The sequence below is a fragment of the Ambystoma mexicanum genome, chromosome 11, assembly GCF_040938575.1.
Source record: "Ambystoma mexicanum isolate Mex_15411 chromosome 11, UKY_AmexF1_1, whole genome shotgun sequence".
Classification (NCBI taxonomy): domain Eukaryota; kingdom Metazoa; phylum Chordata; class Amphibia; order Caudata; family Ambystomatidae; genus Ambystoma; species Ambystoma mexicanum.
Window position 1 is genome coordinate 1,084,718,622 of NC_090934.1, and position 23,719 is coordinate 1,084,742,340.

A 23,719-nucleotide genomic window follows, 5' to 3' on the forward strand; every position below is an offset into this window, starting at 1 on the left:
TTAAAGAGCAAAGGATTTATAAAATAGCAGAGGCAGTGCAAGAGAGAACCATGCAGGAGAAAGCAGTGCGCAAGAAGACATCCAAACGCAAGATACATACCAGCATGGCGAGACCGAGGGACAGTGGAAGCACTGGGAGCCTCAGCAGAGCTCCTGGAGGTACGGTCGTGCCATGAAGCAGCCACGGAGGAGAGGCAGTGAGTGACCGCGGAGGTGCAGGAAACGGAGGGGGGGGGACGTCCTCACAATGTAAGAAGCGGACCCAGTGAGGAAGCTTCGTTGCAGACAGGTGGCTCTTTTGCCGAAATGTGTTGTAGATGTCTTGCCAGTTTTTTTTTTGTTTTTTGTTTTTCAATTGAGTTATGATATGACACTCTCACATAGGCAGTCCTGTCAATTAAACAAGGAAAACTTGGTTAACTGAACATTTGAAAAATTCATCAATCCAATGATTGAAGTATTGACTGAATTTAAGTCAATATCTGGAGTTGACATTTATTTATTTATTGTTCATTTTTCTGTTTGTTACTTCATTGTGTTGAGCAAAGTGATTTTTCAAACTTATTGTTTTCTGATTTATTGTTTTACTTCTGACTTGTTTAATTATCAACAAGACTGTTTTATCCATTCATAATTATGTTCTTTGAAACACAAGCAATATATTTCTTCTTCTTTCGTACCATGAGATTATCTTTATTGCTTCCAGAGTTTGCTACAGCCACTAATTTGTTGTTTTAGTGATATCAGGTTGATACACTTATTAACTAAATTACTACCAAAACTTCTCTCAAATTAATTTTATAGCAGTGTTGACTCTATTGTCTTTGTGAGCAACCAGTGAGTCTGCCCAAAGTCATTGGGGACCCCGGGGCCTTCAGATATGCATGCAATGACTGAATGGTATGAGATTGCTGATATGGACAACATTCAAAAGTGGTTTGAATGCAGACAAATCCCAATATTGATTCAATATCCAAAAAGCAGACTATTTGAATGCCGACGAGGCAAAGTGCAACAGAAAACCCCAAGCAAATACAGAAGCATGAGATGCCAATGTGGGGGAAAGCTATAGCAAGTGTTACCATAGGAAAATAGATAAAGCACCTCAAGATATATGCTACTGTGGTATAGTGAACAAATCAGTGAAACAAAACTAAGTCCTGGCCGACAAAAATACCAGGCATCTGAAGTTGTAAAAGGTTTCTGACAAATTTTGTATAAAGTGACTGACATTGTGGGAAGATACCTGGCATGTAAGTATACCAGGGGATCTGAGAAGCCCATGAAAGAAGTCCTGGCAGGTAGGAATACCAGAAATTCTAAACCGAGTAAACAGACATTGTGGGAGGATAACTGGCAGGGGAGTATACCAGGAGATATGAAAAGCTCATAAAAGGATTCCTGGCAGAGGAGTGCACCAGGTAATACACAAGAGTTACAAGAAAATCCAAAGGAAGGCTTATGGAATGCATTGTTTGACCAAGTTAAAGAAAGACTGTCATGGAGTTTCTGATTTGAACAAGAACGTTTTACACATAAGGAACTGTTGGACAAAGAAAATGTTTTGCCACCCTACCTAAAAATCCAGGGGAAGGTAACCACCTTCTGGTTCCAAGGGTCTTTCCTTGGAAACTATTTTTGTTGGGAGTCATCCTTATATTTTTGATTGTGAACACGTTTTGCTAATACCAAGCCAAAAAAGACATTTCCTTGCAGCCCTTGTTGCTTTGTTTCTAGTGGGAGGGTAATCTTAGAATGTTTTGGACAGAAGGACAGTGTTTATGTTATTGACTATTTGGCACAGACATTCTTTAGTTTTAGTTTCTAGGAAGGGAAATTCCTCTGCAGAATAGAGTTAAAGAGGCGCTTTTGTTTAATAAAAGGTGAGATTTTGAGAGTAACAGAACCTTGTGTCTGGCTCTCATTCCTGGCTCGTCACAGTACTCATTACGTTGGATGCTATTTTGTTGGCAACTTCCATTTCAACTTTTGTGTTTTAGCAAAGGGTGTCTGAAAAAAGAGAGCGTTCTTAGAGATAGTGCACCAGAGTACTTGGACTAGAGCAATGGGAACACTTAAGTTGGCCTTAGCCAGGCACTGTTTAGCTGATCCCTATTATGTTCTCGAACCTCCCAATAGTTATTATGGGGTGTTCGGTACTCCACTGCGCCCTTTTGTGAATGCTTGAAATAAAAATGGTAGACTACACAATGATACATTTCGTCTAGGTCTTCATTTCTCAACACCCTCACACTATGCCACTCATCAAATTGTTCATCGGAGTCCTGGGCTCCTCCCTGTTCCAAGATGCTCAAATTCTGCTTCCAACACAATATGCATACCAAAAAAAGCCATCCACATATTGAAATGAACACAACAGACATCTATTATCAGAACAGATAAGATGAAGTCTCCTGCCTGGTACTGGGGACCACCCAGCTGGTGACTCAGGGGGCTGCCCGCTATCCCAAGCCAGTGGAGGTTGGGCCCAGGATGGCATGGGGTATATTCCCTTGTCACATTACCTTGCCCCCAATCACATGGCAGGGGATAATCACAATGCCTTACACCACAGGCCAATCCTGGGGTCTAGACTCTCTCCACACGATTTGCCCATTTAGACAGACTAGCCCTACAGGCTTAGATCCTGTCCAAACCCCTTGTAAAAACGTTGCCCTGCCTTCAACCAATAAGGATAGTTTGTATGTTAATTTTTTTACAAATTCACCCTATGCATCAAATGACATCGTTTTGAGGCTAGGTAGAACTCGTGATTAACTCTGTGGATCTGTGGACACAATGTTACAAGCCTGTTCCTAAATGCTGTAAAACCAACACAGGAAGCAGTTACAAATCCATTTTTTCCTAGCAACAGAATCTCATGCCGGGGATAGAAAATGTCAATATCCCCACATGCACAATTTTACACTGCATTCAGAAGGTTTACAAAACAAATATTTATGAAAAACACCAGAGTCCCACACTCAGCACAGGCGGCCATACGGAGGGTCAGAGGAGAAAAATAGAGTCCAAGATGGTGGACAGGCCAGAAAGAGGATTGTCAGTGGTGGCACACAGCATTGACGCTGCATACTGCAGATGACTAGTTGCTAAGCAACTGAGCTAGAGCCCACCCCGGCACCCAACTGGGCCCAGAGCCCTGTTATTGACCCATCCAGACTGAGAGAAGACTGAAGCGGCAGCGTGTAAAGGTCAGTTGAAAAAGTGTTTCTACTCATTTGATGTTGAACGTACTGCAAGAAGTGTACACAAGATTTTTATTGAGTATGCGCGCGTTGAGCCTGTGCATTGTAACAAATGCAGGGAATTTGTCCCTTCTCCCTGATAGGGAGCCAACCTCTTTGGGACTAGAGAGGCAAACCTGCTTTGCAAAACCCTACCTAGGGGGTCCGAGCAAGTAGGATCTCACGTAGGGCCCACACCCCACCCCTTTGCTGACAAGGAAAACCAAAGTCACAGTTCCACCCCACCTCCCTCTCCTTAACAGACTCAAATGTTTGTTGGGTATATGGGCAGTGATCGTATCCTTAATAGGTAGGGCCCCTTTAAGTTGGATGGCTTGGTGACTGACCTCTCACAGAAGTTATTGTCAAGGATGGCACTCTGTCAAGAGTGGCACCGGGCACCCAGGTAGGTTTTGGGTGGCTGAACTGATGTAAGGTGACAGATAAGTGCACACAGCAGGAAGCTCAACAAGAAAGAAGAATAGGTAACAGTAGCTGTGAACAAAAAGGGGCAGGGAATACAAAAGGTACAAACAAACTGGATTCCCTCTTGGGGTGTATGTAGAAATGGGAAAGAGTGTTCCACAGACCTTTGGAAACTCCAGCCTTCTGCACAGATTGCTATTACAGGAGCCCACTCTGTATGCTCATGGCTGGGAACAACAGCTGTGGGTGTCTGTACAGAAACAGTATAACTGAAATGGATAACCTAAGGGAGGACAAAAGACTCAAGGAAGAGAAGGACAAGGATCAAGAACAGGGGGTTGCAAACAAGGAAGAGAGTAAGGGAGCAGTAGTCAGGAAACAGGGGGGCTGCAAACACGGAAGCAGGGCTGGAGTAACGGATGGCTCAAGGTGCAGGCAAACTGTTGAGGACTGCAGAGGACTGTAGTAGGCTGCAAGGCAGGGTGTCCAAAGGAGCAGGACAGAGAGCTGTAGTAGGCTGCTGACAGTGAGCCCAGATGAGCAGGACAGCAAGGAGCAAGCCCAGAGGAGCAGGGCACAGAGGCAGGGAGCCCAGAGGACTAGGGCTGGAGGCAGCGGAGTGTAGCGGGCTGCAAGGCAGGGAGCCCAGAGGAGTAGGGCAGCGAGGTAGGGAGCCCAGAGGACTAGGCTGAAGGCAGCAGAGTGTAGCAGGCTGCAAGGCAGGGAGCCCAGAGGAGCAGGGCAGCAAGGAGCGAGCCCAAAGGAGCAGGGCAGCGAGGCAGGGAGCCCAGAGGACCAGGGCTGAAGGCAGAGGAGTGTAGCAGGCTGTACGGCAGGGAGCCCAGAGGAGCCGGCAAAGGGCACTGGATCAGAAGCAGGATAATACGGCAACAGGAAAAGCATTCAAATCGTGGCTCAAGGCAAAAAGGGGCTGGGAGAACTCTTGATGCAAGAGACTACTCCTGCAGGAAGCTGCTTAAATACAGCCCTGCTCTGTACTGAGGCAGGCTAATTGGCAGCACCTGGAGCAACACACCTGAAGGTAATCTGCCTCCTCCCTCTCTGGTCCTGAGAAGTTGGAAGCAGCACTGATCACTAGGGTTTCTGGGGATTGTGGTTCCAATACTGATGAATGGGAATAGCCAGGAAATGATAACTGCAGCAATGTGCATTATGGTACATGTAGTTAGCTGAATTAAATAAGAAAGTACCAAAGTCGTGCAAATGTAAATTAAGGACCAAAGTGTGAATAGGGGTTGCTCAAAGAGTATTATGAAGATAAAGGAGTTCAAAAAGGTCCATGATAGTTGCCAATATGTGCGCCAGTGGCATAGGCATGACAGTTATCAAGTCTGTAGCCCAACTAGGGGTGAGAGACGAGAAACTCTAGGAAAGGATAAAAAAGGGAAAATATACCACATGGCTGAACTGGCCCAAAGCCTATCTGAGGCTAAAGACTGCAATGATACTCGAGCTATACAAAAGTAACTTTGTTATTGTTGTCCTTGGACATATCGACCTATCCAGGTATCAACATTATAAACCAGGAGGAGGGATGAACTACTTTGAAAAGCATTGTGGTATACCAACACCTGCAACTGTTTTGCTCCTTAGTTTTCTTTTCTGAACTTTCATTTGTCAAGTCACACAGCAATGAGCTCTGAGAACATTGTTGCACTTGGGGATGGTCAGAAAACTAGCCACCACCAAAGTTTAATTTAATTTGCTTTAAACAACGCTAGGCCTCAGTCTCCCTTTTCTTTCATAAGGTTACAGGAATAAGGAAATAGGTTAGAATAGTGGTTGGATTGAGGACCGATATTTTTGTAAGACATACCGACGAGCATCCATTTATTGTTTTGTAGCATAGGTCATTCCACATAGTAATTAGGGACTAGATTAGGTTTTCTTTAAGGTGAGCAATTAAGAAATATGTACAAAAACGTCCTCTTGTCCCTCTCTGACCTACCACAGCATGCATGAATACGTTTCTGTGAGTGTGTGTGCAGGTTTCTGTCAGTGCAAGAGTCATGTGTGCAGGCGTTTGGTGGCAGAGGGGCCGCATCATGAAAGTTGTTTATAATAACAATGCAAGCTTTTTTGTATTTGCAACATCATCAAAGTGCTTTATTGGGAAATCTGGAATAGATTGTGGTTGCAGCTTCGTGAGAGATTTAGACTGCTATAGTTTTAAGTTGCAGCTTACTGAAAGTGATTTACAATGGCAATGCAAACATGTGTGTGGACACGTGCATCCGGAAAAGATTGTAAAATGCTCCAGTGTACTGCCGCAGATGTGGCATCTACTGGGTGTTTTACTGTATTACCATAGAAGACCAAATGGTATGGATTTTAACCCATTTTTCTCAATATATTATATATATATATAATGTTTTATTGGTTAAAAGTCAAACATGTTTAAAACAATCATTAACTTAAAATAAACCTTTAACATTTTAGTTCCCAAAAAAAACATCCACAATTACAAAAGAAAAACCATTCCAGTAAAAATAAACCTTTAACATCTCCGTTCTAGATACCATTCACAACTGCAGCAAAATCCCATCCACTAGTTCACAAAATAATACCATGTCAAAGCCGACAATTGGACAGTTAGAATCAGCATCATCCAACCAAAAATCGCTTACGCCCCACCCTCCCACCCTATTTCCCCCTGATTGGTTAGCACAACCTCAAGCATTTTCATCACATCTATAACCAACCTAGGCTGATCACCAACATCCACTTCCACCATTCCGCTCTTGAGAGAGTTGATTCCACCCATAAGGTCTCCTCTAGATATAGCACTCGAATCTTAGTCAAAGCTTCACAATTCATTACTAAATGCTCCAGGGTTTCCACATAGCAAGTACTCTTACAATACCAACAGTTTGCATTTTCAATCCCCGCCATTTTCCTCTTAAACAAATTCTCTCGTGTGTAAGATATTTAAACACCACCCAAGAAGAAGGTCACGATATTTTGGGGCGGGGAATTGAACCATGAATTTCGGTAGTTCATTAATTCTCCCCCACTCCACAGACAGTAATTCTTTAGACCTTAGACCACTGCACTGATCCATAGTGGTAATCCAATCTCGGAGCAGTAGTTTCTTTCTCTCATTGGATTACACAGTAACAAATTTACTGACACATCCTTATCCCGCATAAGGGCTTCCCACCTTATTTCTCCATTCTTCAAATGGTCCGTTTACCACCCTATTATTCAAGGTCAAGATCTTAAAGGTTTCTCAACATTCTCTAAGGCACATTTCCTATACAATGAAACCGTCTTCCAAACTACCAATGACTCCAAAGACTGGAGCCTCAGTTCAAACTTGATTCTACACATTGGGAGATTGTTTGGCAGGCGCAATATCTTACGCCAAAAATGACTCTCCAATTTCTCCCAACAGTCACATGAGAGGCGGAGAACCGCCTCAGCTCCATAAATTAGGGTCTGTGCCACCTTTTGTTTGTAGAAGGTAATGATGGGAATTAATGTGAATTTACCAAACTTCCGGTGCAGCACCCTACCCTGGTTCGCCATAGGAATCATTCTCTGCCATAGATATGCATAGTGAGCAGCCTCATCAGCATTTCTATTTACAGTGACCCCCAAATAAACTATTGAATCCACTGTCTCTAAGGGAATTCCTGCCACCCTCCAGGTAAAGTTCTCTTTCTTTACGCTTCTTGTCTTCTTCATCGGGAGCACCTTAGATTTACTTGCATTGATTTTCATAGCATTGCTCTTAAGATTTAATTCAAACGCTCCGAGACGACGCTGAAGGCCTATGGGAGTGCAATCAAGAAAGACCAGGACATCCGCAAAGAGAATCCACGGTACCTGGGCTCCGTTTACTGACGGCGGAAAGGCACGAACATTCTCCTGGGACAATCCCAAGTCAGATATATATGGGCAAAACAGTAGCAGAGCAAGGGCACACCCCTGTTTCAGTCCCCGGTAGGTTGCGATTTTACTGGATAGCGTTCCTCTTGCACAGAGCCTAATTCACACGGAGGGGTCAGTATAAAGTGCTTCAATTGCTTCTACGAGATCCCCCGGGCAACCCCACAGACTCAATTTTGCCCACAGATGGCTCCTGAGAACACTATCGAATACCTGTTCGAGGTTCATTAAGGCCAAGAACAGTGTCGATCCCTTCTCAAAACTCTTTTCCTTAAGTAAATTCAATAGGAAGAGGTTTAAGGAGGTGCCCACTCCCCTCACAAAACCCGTTTGCCTAGGGTCCAAAATACCAAAATTCAGATCTCGCAGGAGAAGGGTTGCAAAAATCTTTCCCAACGCATCCAAAAGGGCGATAGGACGATAGTTTTTAGGATCAGTCCTATCGCCCTTTTTAAAAATGGGCACGATTAAGGCCTCCTTCCAAGACTCAGGGATCGATCTGTTAATCATGATTTGTCTAATCATCGTTAAGACAACACTTGCCCAGTGGTCTTTGTTCTTTTTTAATTCGTAGTTCGAAATCCCATCGGGACCAGCCGCACGGGAGGCACTGAGCTTCCAATCCTTAGGCTTACATCATGGCCATCCAGAGCAAAATTCCATCCCCCCCTAACCCTGACTTTACAGACAGCCGGACCCTCACCCGGGTCAGAGAACAAGGACTGATAGTGGTTAATCCAGTCTCTCTCTGCCACTATCACCAAAGACTTCTCGTGGCGGAACACCCCACCATTGTTGATTAGCTCCCATGTAGATCTAGAGTCCTTCTTACAGACCGCTTGTAGCATGCACTCAGCATCATGCTGAAGACGCAAATGTTGAGTGCTTCTACATCAGTTTTTATAGATCCGACTGAATTTTCTTACCCTTTCTTTTTTCCCAGAACCGGAGTCTCCTCTTATCTGTTTCAATGCTTTACGCATACCTTTTCTTTTTATAACTAAATCAAAGTCATAGACATGTTTCTTTGACCACGGCAAATCTCCTTTCCGTACTCCTGGCTTAGAAAACTCTTTAAGGAGCCCCCTATAATCAATATTCCCAGGGTCAATCAACAATTGACCATTATAATCTCTATCAATCCTCCTGACCTCATACTCTTTCAATCTTAGGCGAATCCCACAATTCCTTAATTCAACCTCTTCCATTACGTCCTTCCGATCTGCGACTCCCCCACCCCCAAAACATACGGTCAGTAGATGGTGATCACTGATGGACTGGGGACTCACCACAAAGGTATCAATACTCTCCTTAAGATTATTAGAGATAAAACAATAGTCAATGCAAGATGTCAATGATCCATTCCTCCATGTCGGGTGACCAGGATATCTCCCTCCGTTTGACCATTTACCAAGTGCATTTCTCTCAGCTTCATACTCCTCATCCAATTCTTCTCTCTTTCATTCCACTCCTTCTTATCACACACTTTCCCTGTCTTGTCCAACAGTTTCATATTAAGGTCAACACACAGCACTATCTTAACTCCTTCCACCTCACAAACAGCCTCATCAATCAGGTTAGTTACAGCCTTCGTAAAATCAAATTCCTTTCCCACATTGACTCGCCAATAGGCGTTAATCAAAACCCAAGAAAGTTCCACACCATCCTGTTTGTTTTTAAGTAGATTGCTTGGACATAAGGATTAGGGCATTTGGTTGCCGTCACTGACCAACCCAAATCTTCATCATCATCAATAATCCAGAAAATGGGCGGCCCAACAACCCTTTTGGTGCCGGGTTTAGGGACACCACATACCCATCACACTGAGGAGGCTCCCTTAACCAGGTTTCTTGGAACACAAGGATATCAAGATCAGCCAAAGCCAGCAACCCACCCCCAAACAAGCTTCGGAACCCTCTAGTGTTCCAACAGCCTATCCTCAATAGGTTCCACTTATTTTCCCCCAAAGTCTAACATCCTCTGGGACGGCTCAATGCCCCTGCTAACCTTGACCAGGATGGTGGAGTAGTAGAGGGAGAAGTTGGGGCCTTCAACTTTCTATGATTCGCGACTGTAAACTTCTGAGAATGTACATCTTTCTTGTTGATCACCTGATCCCCCTCTTTAGATTGCCTTCTGGATCCTTCGTTGCCACTTTCTTTCCTCTTTTCCGCGCCCCGAGTTGGATTTCTGAAATTCGGGGCCCTTTTAGAGGTCGCCAATTTCCAGTTCATTTTTAAGTGAGCATGAGAGTCTGTTAGATCAATTCCGAGGGGTAAGAATTTTTCTCCGAGTGCCAGCAGGGAGTCCATTTTGCCTTGGGAAGAGAGATGCAGTATAATCCAGTCTGTCTTTTTTTCTTCAACAAACTCCACAATCATAATATCCTCCATCACAAATTTGAGGTTCGGAGATATGGTATTAACCAACCGCACAACATTTCCTCTGTTCAACAAGAACATCTTTGAATCATTCTTAGTACTTTCCAAACAAACCTTAGGGCTCAGTTCTTCCATTTTTTGTGGTGGGCAGAGATTTTCCATCCCCCCTCCCCCCTCCCGACAACCTCCCATCTCAGTTCCTTGTCAAATATTGCACTGCAAATGGCAACATTTCAATAACAATGTAAAACATGTCCTCTTGGGGGAGAACGATGAATCCCACATCGTACTCTTCCTGCATTACTTTGGGCTTCTTCATGCTAATTTTAATTCTAGGGTAGACGTTACTGATCCCCAAGGTAGCCTCAGGTGCACTTAGGCAAGACAGCCAATTCCAACCCTCAGTCCATTACCAGTCACAGGTGCAGGCCCTGACAAGAAGTCCCACCCAGGGAAGAAGGGAACAAATTATAAATGTAACCAGGCTGAGTTATTCTCTGTTGGTGACAGCAGCAGGAGGCTCATATTTAGAGATGGCTGGCAGGTTCAGTAAAGAAGAGAGGCTGGACAGGTGGAAAGGGTGGGCGAGGTAGCAGCAGTATAGAGCTAGATAAGGTGGTGAGAGCTAAGAACGTGAAAGAGGAGGTTGATGATGAGGCTAGGAGTTGACAGTCATGTTGACAGAAGATGGTGGAAATGAGGATGTGGTACCATCACGAGGAGGGGATAACACCAGGACCTTGGTATGGAGGGGAGGTGACAGGATACAGAGGTGGCAAAACCTTAGGGGTGAGGAGAGAACGATAAGACCAGAGAGAGAGAGAGAAAGAGAGAGGGGGGAAATGATACTTAAGAGAATATCAGTGGATGTCAGTAGTACAGAGGAGGTGGGAAGAAGTACTACAAGTTGGAGGTAGCAAGGAAGGGGTGTACCAAGACCAAGGGGCAGAGCATACAGTGAGAGAAGGTGGTATCCCAATAGATGTTACATCCCAGGAGGGGGCAAATGAATTGATAGCAGGAGCTGAATAAACAAAAAGGAAAGAAGGAGGTGACAGAGACTGAAGAAGAACATGGAGATTAGAGCCAGATCCGACAAGCGAGAGAAATGAATCACAGAAACCCTTAGGCAGACCCCAGGGATCTTGCTCTCCCTGCAGGCTATGCCCACTGACCTACTTGCTTACATTACATATCTTTGTACTAGTCTCACTTTTGTGGTACAGGAACCCGGAAACCCAACAGCCAGTTCAGGGCAAGAAGGGTTTGGTCACCCATAAACCCACAATACCAAGAAGGAGGGGGTTAAGGAACCCGCCTTTGAACTCAAAGGACTGGGACACTTATTTCCATAGGCCATAAAGCAGTATAAAGCGTGAGAAACTAGTATGGGGTGCACACTGAAGTATTTTTCCCTCTGCTCTATATTGTCAATAAACTGCCCTGCTACTACATGTTATGTTCAAACCAGAAGTACATTTAAATTTATGGCGACTACAATGAAGCGAGAAAAACATCAACCGAGTTGTGCTGGAAAAAAAAAATCGGCTTCCATTCACTGCATCCAGACGAATGGCTTCAAAGACTAGACACCTCCTATCCCTCCCCACATAATATGAAACTTTGAGCAATATGCAGGAGCTGTTTGAGTTAGCAAAAACATAGAATTTGCATTGTGCAAATAGAAAATTGCAATCCGTGCCTAGCATGGCAGATTGCAATGTTCACATTCTGAACTCCTGTAAGGAGGGAGGAGATAAGAACTACGCATCCCCTCACAAAGCTGAAAGACATGCAACAATGGTTTGAGACCACAGAAAGCATGGCTGAAGCCTGCACTGGGCAGGCGGTAAACATTCGCACAGTGAAACTGGCCAATACAGGATTGCCCCCAGTGTGCCCAAAGCAGCAGCAGGCAGCTGCCCCCGAATCACTCTTTGCAAGCCCAATTCCGATTCATAATGAATTACTACTACTCTCTGTTGAACAGGGAGGCAAGGAATGAGATGCTAAAGAAACCTGCTTTCATCTCAATATTTTTGAGACAGCCCGCATGAGCCTCATCGTGCACATTCTCTTTAGACTGAGCCTGATCTACGTATAGAGGGCATATGGAATTTTTTTTGGCTGAGTTAGGTTATGTTAAGAGTGCTTGTAAAGTGCAAACAAAATGCCAAAAAAGGGCTTTTAGTCATTGTTGGCGGGAGGCATGTGTAGCAGAAGGATTAAATCATTCAAACGGCCAAGTTTTCAGGAGTCTTGAAATGTAAGTGATGCTGTGCAAGTCGGGGAGGAAATTCCATAGAGACTGAGCCAATTAAGAGAAAGGTGTCCACCCTTGCGGCACTTGAGCAATCACTGCACAATGAAGGCATTTCCTACTGAGGATCAGAGAGGGCTTGTACCTCGGAGGCGGTCTGAAGGAATGGAGGGTCCCCATCATAAATCGCCCGCTGGACCATACATAAAACTTTCCAGTGAACAAAATGTATGATTTTGCTGGGTTGAGACTCCGCCAATTGTGGCCCATGAACTCTTTAAGACGTTACTTGCATTATTAATGTCCAGTGCTGTCGATATTTGGTATTACCCGAATTGTTCGAATGACACAATTGTTCGAATAATAGGGGTCCGAATTGACCTTCTGCACAATTGACCATATGGTAATTTTTATATATATTATGGGTTGGGGTAATAATAATATAAGGGGATTGGGTGGGGGGCTGCGGAGGGTTTCCCCCCCGCATATATATCCTAATTGACCGTTTAAATTCGGTCAATTGTGCAGAAAGTTAATTGTTATTTGAAAAATTGTCATTCGTACAATTCGTATACAACCCGACATTTCGAGGTGGACGTGCGCATCAACACAGTAATTTACAAATTTTAAAGCATGGGCAAGGTTGGTAAAAGCCGCAGGTAAATATTAAAAAGAAGGGGACAAGAGATGAGCCCTCTAGGACATCACAGGCCAATTTTTTAAAAGCTAAAAGAGAAACGGGATAAAGAAGCATGTGGCTGGCGATCTTTAGGGAGGGACAATACTAAGCCTTTAATACTATGACATCCAGCCTAGAAGAAATAATAAGGTCACTCATCCAGCCAAAGGCTGTGGACAAGTCCAGCAGCACTAAAATGCCAATTGCGCCAGTCTCTGGTTTGTCCAAGCCTACCAAGACAAACGTCGGTACTGCTTCAGTACCGTTTCCAGGGCCGAAGCTCATCTGCGTAGGGTCCAGCAGATGCTTGTCCTCTCTAAGTGTCTGGATATGTGCCCTGATTGCCTGCCCCAGTATGTTTGCAGAATTTTATACATAGGATGGTCATTGGTAAGGTCCACTGGATCCATTAAGGGATTCTTCGGCAGAAGCAGCAGTAGTGCCTTGGATTAGTATAGCAGGAACAGCATCTTCGACTGAAGAGGCATGATGAGATCACTAAGAAGTGGAGCAATCCAAGGATGTTGGGTAAATAGTACGAGATGTTGGGTCGCTAGAGGGTCTACAGGAGATATCGGAATGTCGCTAGATATCTTTTAGTTGAGGGGGAACTAAACTAATCCATAGGGTAGCTTGACAACCCCTCTCAAACAGAACATCAATATTATAGGAGGTATTTTCGATGGCAGTTTCTTCATAAATGTTTACTATTTTTCAATGACGTGTACAGCTAACTGAATACAGAAAGCCGGACTAGGGGCTGCTGTAGTGGCAAAGGCGTATGGATTTTCAGATATGTTGATCAGTTTAAAAGAGAATTTTCTCTTTGCATTTGGTGCCATCAAGAGGGAGGTGAAATTAACCTATTTAGACTCATTTATCTGGGACTTACACATGATAACATAATGACAGCAATTTGATGTATGTGCCTCGTAGTGTGCAGGAGCCATTTCCGTTCGAGCATTCTTTTGTTTAGTAACATGTTCTGGGGTGAACAAAAGGTCAATGGGACTTTTCGTTTTTTCAGTATGACTATGCACTAGGAGTGCAAAACATCAAATGCTTTTTTTAAATTATATGGTTATGTAGCTTGTCCTGATGGATTCAACGCGCAGTCAGGATCGCAGAGTAGCTTAAGCCAAGGTATTGAGTCATAAGCTCCATGGGATCAAAGTGCAAAAGGTTCCCCATCAAATGTTTTCCATGGGACTGTGATGACTCCTTTGGAGTCATCACAGAATCCCAGCCTAAAGTCTCCTCCCATGTGGCCAGGGAAAGGCAGCCGCTACCTGATCCTAACCCTGATGGTGGTGTTAGGAGAGAGGCTCACATGGAAGGGGACCCGGGACAGGCAGAATGGGAGAACCCTCTGAACAATTTCCCTAATAACCATACATTTTGAATGGCCTATGGTAAAACTGATGATTCTGATGCAAAAACTAGAAACATTATGGACTAAGTCCCATAACACTCATATTACTGAGACGAGGAAGAGGGGTCCATAGTTGGCAAAGAGTGATGTGCGGTCTAGTTGTTGTATTAGCCCACACCTGAGCAAGACCTTTAAACATTTAAAGGCCTTCAGGTGTGGGAATAGACGAAGCAGCAGGAAGAAGCAGAGAATGGAGTCACAGCTGTACTGACAAACGGGGCGCCATGCAGAAAGGCAGATGGAGGTTGGGATCCCTGCTGAATGCAGAGGACGCACATCAGAAAGCGGGTCAGAGGTTTGAGACCCCATGGAAGACAGACGCTCCGTGCATTCTGGAGCCCACTCAGGTGAAAGATTCTCCCCGTTGAGCACACAGGTTTGCGCAGGCTTCATTGACAGCACAAGTGATGGCAGGCTGGCGGGAACTGTCAAAAGTTACGAGAGACCCAACGAACGAAGCATAATTGGAAGCAGCGTGTCAGAAGGAGACGTCAGCACAGAGCGGTGAGTTGGCCTGATGCAGGTGACCCCGGGGCATGACCACTGCTTGATTTAGAATACTGAACTAATTAATTTAAACAAACTGAGCGCAACTCTCCTATTAGATGTTGGATGGGAGAAAATTGTAACCTGCATTGCCCAAGCCAAAAAGGGGCAATATTAAATCTAAGAGGACACAACTTTCTTGAAGAGGGATATCAAAAAAGGGGACAGTATAACTTACATTGCCAAAGAAAGCTGGAAGTAATACCAAGCCAATTAGAACCGGTCACTCCCCTAACAAGAAATCACGAAAGGTAGTGGAGGCAGAGCTGAAGAAATTGGAAGACCAGAGATAAATCAAAAAGACATCCTGACCCAACCCTTGGGTGTCCCAGATGGTGGTTACCAACAAGCCAAAGTAACCAAACGCTGTTCGGATCTGCATTGATATGAGGATCCCGAATCAAGAAATTGGGCGAGAACGACACATAATGCCCACAATCAACAAGCTAATCGTCGACCTTAAGGGGGTGACCGTTTTCAGCAAGTTGGACCTCCGATCCGGCCAGGCAAAGAGTCAAGGTATATGACATTTTCTTTGCACCTAGGTCTCCGTTGGTACCGCAGGCTCAAAGTTGGGATCTCGGCGGCAGCCAAGGTTTTTCAAAACGAAATTCATTGAGTGCTGCAAGACTTGCCAGGAGCCACAAACATTAGCGACAATATTCTTGTGCATGGCACCTCTGAAGAGGATCCCAACACACTCCTGGCCGCAATGTTAGCCCGACTAGAGAAATCAGGCCGACTCAACATGCCAAAAAAAATGCGAATTCAGCAATGCAGAACTCTCTTCAGCTAAGTGTGCAAACACAGTCTCAACCGACCCGGCCAAAGGGACGGATATCAAAAGCACCCAGCCGCCAACCACAGGGAGAGAAATCCAGAGCTTCATGGAGATGGTGTCATACTGCAGCAGATTTATGCCAGACCTGGCAACCATTGCAGCCCTACTCCGAGAACTGACCAGGAAGAACACTCCATGGACAGGGAAACAAGAACACGAATGCTTTTCAGTGGATAAAAGACTCCCTTACATCGAACACAACCATGGCGTTCTTCAACACAAGCCGAAAAAACTGAACTGTTGGTGGACGCCTGTCCCATAGGACTATGCGCTGTCCTCACGCAAACAGATCAGAGTGGAACTACCCCATTGCATTTGTCAGCCGGGCACTGAGCAGAAATATGCCCATATGGAGCGAGAAGCACTTGCGATCCTATGGGGGTGCCGACACTTCCAAATATACCTGCTAGGCCACCACGTAGTCCCAATCTTTAGAGGTTCTGCCCCACACCCGCCCGTGAGGCTTGAGCGCTGGATGCTCCACTGCAACCATTCAACATCAAAGTGCTTTATAAGGCAGGTGAGGCCAATCCAGCCGACTACCGCTCCCGACATCCAGGACCAGCCACCCAAGCAGAGCAAGAAGACTGACGAGCATGCATGCCACATAATTGCGTGCGTCAGCCCGAAACGGGAAGATATTTGCATCGAGACAGAACAAGACATGTTTACAATGGGTGAGAGACTCATTATGTCTGGTGACTGGAAAAACATCCTGGCTGCGACGACCCATCGGACATCAGCAGCCCAATAAGTATTACAAGGCCTTTTTGGGGTACGAAATGAACTCTCCATCTCACCAGAGTGAATCATATTAAAAGGGCACTGAATCGTTCTACCAACGATGCTGGAGGAAAGAGCATTAAGACTGGCCCATGACGGCCATCAAGGTGTTGTCAAAACACAGGCATTCCTCAAATCATGTATGCAGCAGAAAGTGATGGCCCTAGTGGGAGCCTGTGCCATGTGTCAAGTATCCCAACGACACAGACTGCCAGAAACCATTGCAAACCCCCAATGGAGTCAGCAGAGGTGGGACCCAATCAGCGTGGACTTCTGCTTGGTGGCGAACGAAGCACACCTGCTTGTGACAGTCAATGAGTTCAGTAGATATCGGAGGTCGAACCAGTCCGGTCCATGGACGCTCTGTCTGTCAACACTGCGCTTGAAAAAAACGTTTGCTGTACATGGCATACCTAACAAACTGAAAAGTGACAATGGGCCCACTTTCCAAGGGAGTGCGCTACAGGGTTTCCTGGAAATTCTTCTTCAACACCACTGGATTACCTCCTGCTGGACCCAGGCCAAAGGGACACGTAACGCATCATGGCGTCACTGAACAAAGTAATCTGCATTACTAAAGACCAACAAGTTCTGTGGCTGCCAGAAGTATATTGATTCTTAGGAACCTATCGCAAACACATCATTCTTCGACCCATACCTGCCCAAGCAGCACTCATATTTGGGACCCCCATCCAAGTGGGACATCCCATACATCACAGTTGGACCACGCCAAGCATAGACCATGAGCAGATCGAAGAGGACAGACAGACCTGGAATGAACAGGAGAGTCGAGCCCATCAGGCCACCCCCAGCGACATAAGCTTTGGAGACGTGGTTCTAATCAAGAACCGGGCACCCCGAAGTAACTATCCTCCTACGAACCGACCCCGTGGACAGAGGTGGAAGAAAACCACAGAATGGTGCCCACAAGGAAAGGCCAAGATACCTCCCACTTCCGACGAGCACCTTCCAACCTATGGAGAGAAGAAAAGCCCCCAGCTAGAGAAGAGACCTCCAGTCAAGGTGACCCTCCCGACACGCTGAGGCGGGCAAGGCACCATGAGGTAGAAGACACAACCACCAGCCCCCAAGTCCAACACAACTTCGCTCTGGCGTAGAGCTGCAAGAGGCCCAGGCGACCACTCCCAAAGCCTCCATGGAGAGCAAATCCAGGTACTCACCGAGAGGGAGGCTGCAGCCGCACACAAAGCTAAGAGGATTTGTCCTGCACGGTGCATACTGACGAACTGTGAGATGAACTCTAGTTTTCTTTATATACCTATTCTTTGCATACCCAGTCAGACGCTGATGGGGGTTTTGTTGTTATGTAACTTGGGGAGGGATGTGGTGTAGAGGAAAGGCTGCACCAGCGTCATGGCGAGTCACGTCATGACGCAAGTAGAGAAATAAAGGGTGGCAGTCCCTGCAAAAAAGGGGTACTGCAAGTAACTCCGTAATCAAGTGTGGGTGTCAGTTATTTCACTCCAGCGACTGCGCAGTGCACCAAAACTAATGCAGTCACCACAATATTGAATGAAGATATAAGCAGCGGAATGGCGTGACCGTTGTTTCTTTGGCCGCTTGATAAGGACAGTGGCAAATACAGCTTGACCAAATGTATCTGGGACCTTGTTACGTGACACTTTAAAAATAAAGCAAAGAAAACTGGGCATGCCAAGTGATTGCTTGTGCATTTCTGCCTACGTTATATGGTTTTCCAATTGGAAAGATGGTACTTTGTTTGCAGTATGACATAAAAAGAAACAGATTTTGCACACATTACACCACTTCCCTTTTGCGCTAGCGCAAAAAGGTTCATATAAAATAGATTAGGGCAAGCACAGTTTACTCCATTCTGTATTACACAAGGAGCAAAACCGGTGCTAAATGCACCTGCTTGTATTGTTTTTAGCACTGGTGCAATTATACTGTAACCTGAACACTGGTGTTTGTTTCTCGCATGTGCTTTAAAATTGACCCCATGGACATGGGGGCTACTGGGGGGGGGACGGTGTGCGAATAATCACAGGGAACGCAGTGTCTGTACGAGTAAGAAGCAGGTGCGCACGCGGAATGCCAACAAAAGGGTCATTGTGGCAGCAGGGCTGTGGAGGTATGCGGTGTGTGATTATACGGCATACCTGGTGCTCGAGTAACCGCATCCCAGGAGCGAGGCCACCAGGAAAGAGCCTGGACTACAGCGATGGATCGGTCACCTTCGGTGCTTTTTGCTCAAATGCATTATTGATGCATCGGTCAATGCCGGTTTTAACTTTGACAATGAAAACACCCTCTCTCAGTATTAAAAAAAACTAAGACAGAACAGTAAGCTTTCAAATGAAGTAATTAGAGAAAGCAACACGTGCACGTAAACCCAGATACCCAGGGCCATTTTAAGCATTGTTGGGGCCCGGGGCAGGGACACCTGTGCCCCCCCCTCCAAATCCCCCCTCCCATCACGATCATCACTCATAGCTTGATATTCTTCCTCGCAAAATATAGGTTCTCCCTTTCAGTCCCATTACCCTCTTTATTCTTGCTGTAATCAGAATTATAAAGAAGTAGCATTTCAAGGACAACATTAGCAGTCCACGATAAGGGTACTTGTGTTGTAGCATAGGTACAGGACACTTTTCATCACTAGCAGCCACAAGGAAGGTATACTGGCCATAGTATGAGTGCAGGACACAGATCATATTTAAAAAAATGGACATAATCCAGAATAGACAACTCAGATTAGCTGCCTCACATAATGCTAAATGCTAAATGATGGATACAGGAGACCAATTGGAAGCAAGACGAAAGCTACACGTATCATAGCATAGATAGTGAATGAAGATTGGAAGCTTCTAGGAAGGTGTCTGAGACTGAGATTAAAAGGGTATATTTTTCAAGTAGTGTTGCCATTGGAGAGCAAAGAAACAAGTGGTTGTGGTGTGCAATACATAAATGCTCACTAATATTATAGGGGACGTAACACTATAGCCATTGCAAGCAAGTATGAGGCTTTTTTGAAGACCATACCCTGAGAACTAAATCACTCTGAAGGGTGACATTTTTAAAAGGTTATGGGACTGGCAATTTTAACAGATTAGGCAATATGAGATGAGGATCACACCTTGGTTGGTCCAGGATCGCGGTATCATCTGCTAACAAAGCCAGGACACGAGAATTAATGCCTTGGTTTCACAGTCTGGAATATGGTTACCTTTCCAGACTAACACTTATGCTCATCATTAAGGGTGGCTGCTTAGGTTTTACAACCACACGTCTGAAGAAACCGATTTCTGATTTCTAGACCGTCAGCATACTGATGCTTTTTCTTTTTATAGCAACTACTATCTGGTGCAGTTACATTGCTGATAATAGCACCTGCTCTGCTACAAAACAAAGTACCTATAGATGCAAGTTTATCACTTCAGACATAGGAAAGGCTGAGTCGGCCTGGCTGGAATCGGTTTTTGTAATCTTGAATATGAACACACACACCTCTGCAATGAGTGCTTGACACACTAAGCTATCATATGAACAATTGCAGCTCTCAAGTGTATCAATATGCATTTCAACTTTGGCTGTTGCACATGATCAAGAGGGTCCCCACAGAAAGGTGAGAACGCTACAGGGGGTGTGCTATAGTGAATGCACAAACTATGTAAACTACAGTGAACACAGAAAGCATTAGAGGATGAATTAATCAGAGCCGAAAGTTCTCAACAAAAGACAGGCAATAGGTTTAACCTCAGCAGCATGCCATAAAATATCCCAACGTGTGCCATTTATGTTTGGTCAACAATGGAAACTGACTCCAAAAGAGCATGCAGCCTTGTGGGGGCCCCTCCAAGGTGGGGGCCCAGGGCAAGTGCTAATTTTGCCCTCCCATAAAGACGTCTTTGCAGATACCAAGAAAATAAAACTAAAATTGTGTTGGTGCCACATTCAAAATCCAAAAAAAAGCGATGGGTGGAAGGTTTTTAACTAATATGAACCACTGGCACTGTCTGGGCAACCTTCCACACCACCGTTTTTTAGCCCCTCTGTACCATTGCAAAAGGGGTCCAGCCATATGCAAATCAGTGAGGTACTGCCACCAATGGGAGCAGTACTGCCTGAACTGCTAGGCCAGGTCCCCTCTGCAAGCATGTTTCAGCATAGGAGGGCCTCATCAGTGAGGTGCAGCTTGGTTCCTTGTGCCACATTAAGACATTTGTTTTTTTCCTCAAATATAATGATATAATAAACTAAACAGTTACTGAACCAGAATCAAGGAGCCGGGATGCAGCCCAACATGGCCAAGCCAAGAACAATGTAAGCCACTACATACATGCATTAACCTTTTCTTTTAGTTTGGTCTAGTAACTGGTGCTTTAGCGCCACCAATAAACTGGGACTACTGCATTCGACTACATGTAGAAGGACGCTGGGTGACGAGGGACTGAGCATGCAGGTTTTCGAGATTGTACCCACCCAATGACTACCGAGCGCCTTGCTGATCCAAAGGTCCTTTTCACACTGACTACCTGACCAGCCTCAACCAAACCCCAAACACCTGAGATCTCTTTTGGCCAACTATATCAAGCATTAACATCAGGCTGATTAGGGCCTGCCAGTATTACTTCTAAGCAGTCTTCGAAGAGATCATTGGCTTAACTTCAGCTGTAAATTAGCTCCTTTGGTAATTAAAAAAAAAGGTCTCATCCAAGTGTGCCTTCCGCCACTCCATTTGTCCTTGCACTGAAGCAAACATGTTTTCTTGGGAAGTATTAGATTGCCATTGGCCAGGCACTGACAACGTACGCCCAGGTACTCATTGCATTTTCCAGCTGGTGCCATCTGATTGCAGTGCCCAGCAGATCCCTATCCAATGCCTACCCAAAAGCCAAAACTGTTGACTGACAAAGCTTGTTCAAGGAGGGAACAGGACCATGTAGAGAACGGCTGGGCCCAAGTTTAGCAGTATACAACTATGATGGGAGGTAACAAAACAAAAAAACAAAACAAAAATACAAAAAAGAAAAACAAAAAAAAACACTGAAAAAATAAGGAGGGGAGGGGGTTGACACAAGGATCTAGAAAAGAAAAAGGTCACAATGAAATATCTAGCTCTCGAAAAGCACCCCAGATTGTGTCCTATTCAACACATCATTCCTTTTAGCATGCATAACCCGTTCCTTTGCCAAAAGTCTCTCAAATTTTGAACTCAGGAGGATCCGGTGGCGGAATTCCAATTCTTAAAACACCCTCTCTTAACCACAGCGCGATTGCACCAAAGTCTGCCTCTCTACAACTTTATTAGATCCTGCGAGAACACTAGACACAATTACCGAAACCTGCATGAGCGCAAGAAAGGGGCGAATTTGGGCATCGTTCAGATCACACTGTAACCCGTTCACGCACATGGACCTCGAGATTTCCACACAAGGCGAGGCACTCACAGCTCTTGGTGTCAGGCGCTGGTCTTATTTTTTCCACACTCTTCCAGGCCAAATAGGATTCTCATTCTGTCCTGTTCATTTGTAAATTTTTGTACTCAGACACTTGTAGTTCCGTACCAGAATGAGCAGAAGGACCAGGCGAGCTACTCAACTTGAGAATAGGGCCAGTACTCTCGTACAGGCTCTTCTTGCGGGTAGTATTAGACGGATACGCACATGGGTATTTCTGCTCTGGTCAGGCACAGTGGGCTAAAACGCGATTGCAAATCTCCCAGGTGATTTACCTGCGTTAGTTCTCTGAGGACCTCTCACCATTTTGGCTAACAAGATAACTCACGTCGCTCATCAAGCCCTGGGTTTAATGGATCAAAATGATGCATGCTGGGAGTTCTGATCTCTGTGAATTTCAAATGCACTTAAGCACCCGCCATGAATTATTTGACTTGAAGATATCTGGTCAACCTGCATGTGAAGTTATGTGTGTTTCTGGTTATGTATAAAAAGGGGTGTTTAAAAAAAAAACATTGACATGGGCTTTTGATCCAAGCAGTAGCTTTAACCTCAAAATGAGGACAAAGCAAGTATTCACTCAACAGTTAGTCGAGAAACAAAAGCCATTTTCAGTGGTTCGAGTCCCATCCCAGCCAGGTCTGGTCTTTGCACTCTTGTACTTTTTATGCTCCCCTTATCCTTATCAAACGTTGAAGCACAGATCCGCGAACGTGAAGAATAAAAATACAATACACTGCATACACATCGCACGCGTTACATGTGACAAACTCTCCGAAACAATCAGTACCTCAGAAATGAGCCATCTAACATTAACTCCCACAAGAAAAAGTTAGGTTTAACCATCCCATGACTTGCCTACGTCATGCGCGCCACATGACGCAGCCGCACTCACCTATCCCGCACTCTGTGCACTCGAAGGGCTCGTGGCCGCTGCACTCCCCACAACTCGAGTGGCAGTCCACGCATTGGCCGTTCAAGGCGAACTGCCCGGTGGGGCAAAAGAAGGCCGCGGCCTGGCAGCTGAAGTGGGCCAAAAAGAAGAGCAGACACCAGGTACTGGGCACCAGGGCCTCCATCGTTACCCTCCCGCCTCGGAAGCTGCGCCAGGCCGTGACTGGAGCGTCGGTGGCTCCGCTCTCCACAGGGGCAGCCGCTGTAATGGCTCCCAGGTGGAAGCACGCAGTGCGCAGGGGCGCGTAATCCGAGCAGTGAACAGGTCCGGCCAGTTCCCCCCCCACACCCCCTCAGCATTGTTCGCAACCCTATTCAGAGGAAAACTTTAGCCCGAAGGCAGGAAATGGCGCTCCATGATTATTCAGAAGGTAACACTTTCCGCTCAAGATACGACTTAATATGTGAACAAGGGGAACACTTTTTTGTGTGTGCATTATTTCATCCCCTATAACCCACTCACTAGCCACGACTTGCTTTGTTTTGTGATGCCAGGTTGTGGCTACATGGGCAGACTGCAAGCTCTCCCTTTGATCTTAAAATGAAGACCACGTCTAGCCGTATAATCCTGCTCATGTGGGTTGCGGCTTTTCATGTCGTGACCTGATTTCGGTTTTTCATTTTCGTTTGATTTCCCCCAGGGAGGCAGGTTTACTGCTTTTTCTGTGGATGTGATTCCCATCCATTAGATTTTCAATGGCACAGCATGCTCTCACATATCACACAGACACGTCTAGATGTGACAATGGAAGAATTTGTTGTAAGTCACTTCCCACACTGTTCTAGGTGTGTGTTTGTGCCCATGGCCAGTTTTTGTTT

At 45.4% G+C, this 23,719-nt stretch overlaps 1 protein-coding gene across 1 annotated transcript in view; it reads right to left on the reverse strand.

Moving 5' to 3' along the window:
* The window catches only part of LOC138504127 (proprotein convertase subtilisin/kexin type 5-like), a 1,167,632-nt gene extending 1,144,520 nt beyond the window's left edge, over positions 1–23,112 (reverse strand). Inside the window, exon 1 of the mRNA XM_069624346.1 lies at positions 22,842–23,112. Coding sequence (XP_069480447.1) covers positions 22,842–23,025 — 184 coding nt within the window. The 5' untranslated portion in view covers positions 23,026–23,112. The remainder of the gene's footprint in view (positions 1–22,841) is intronic.
* Between the last annotated feature and the right edge of the window lie 607 nt (positions 23,113–23,719).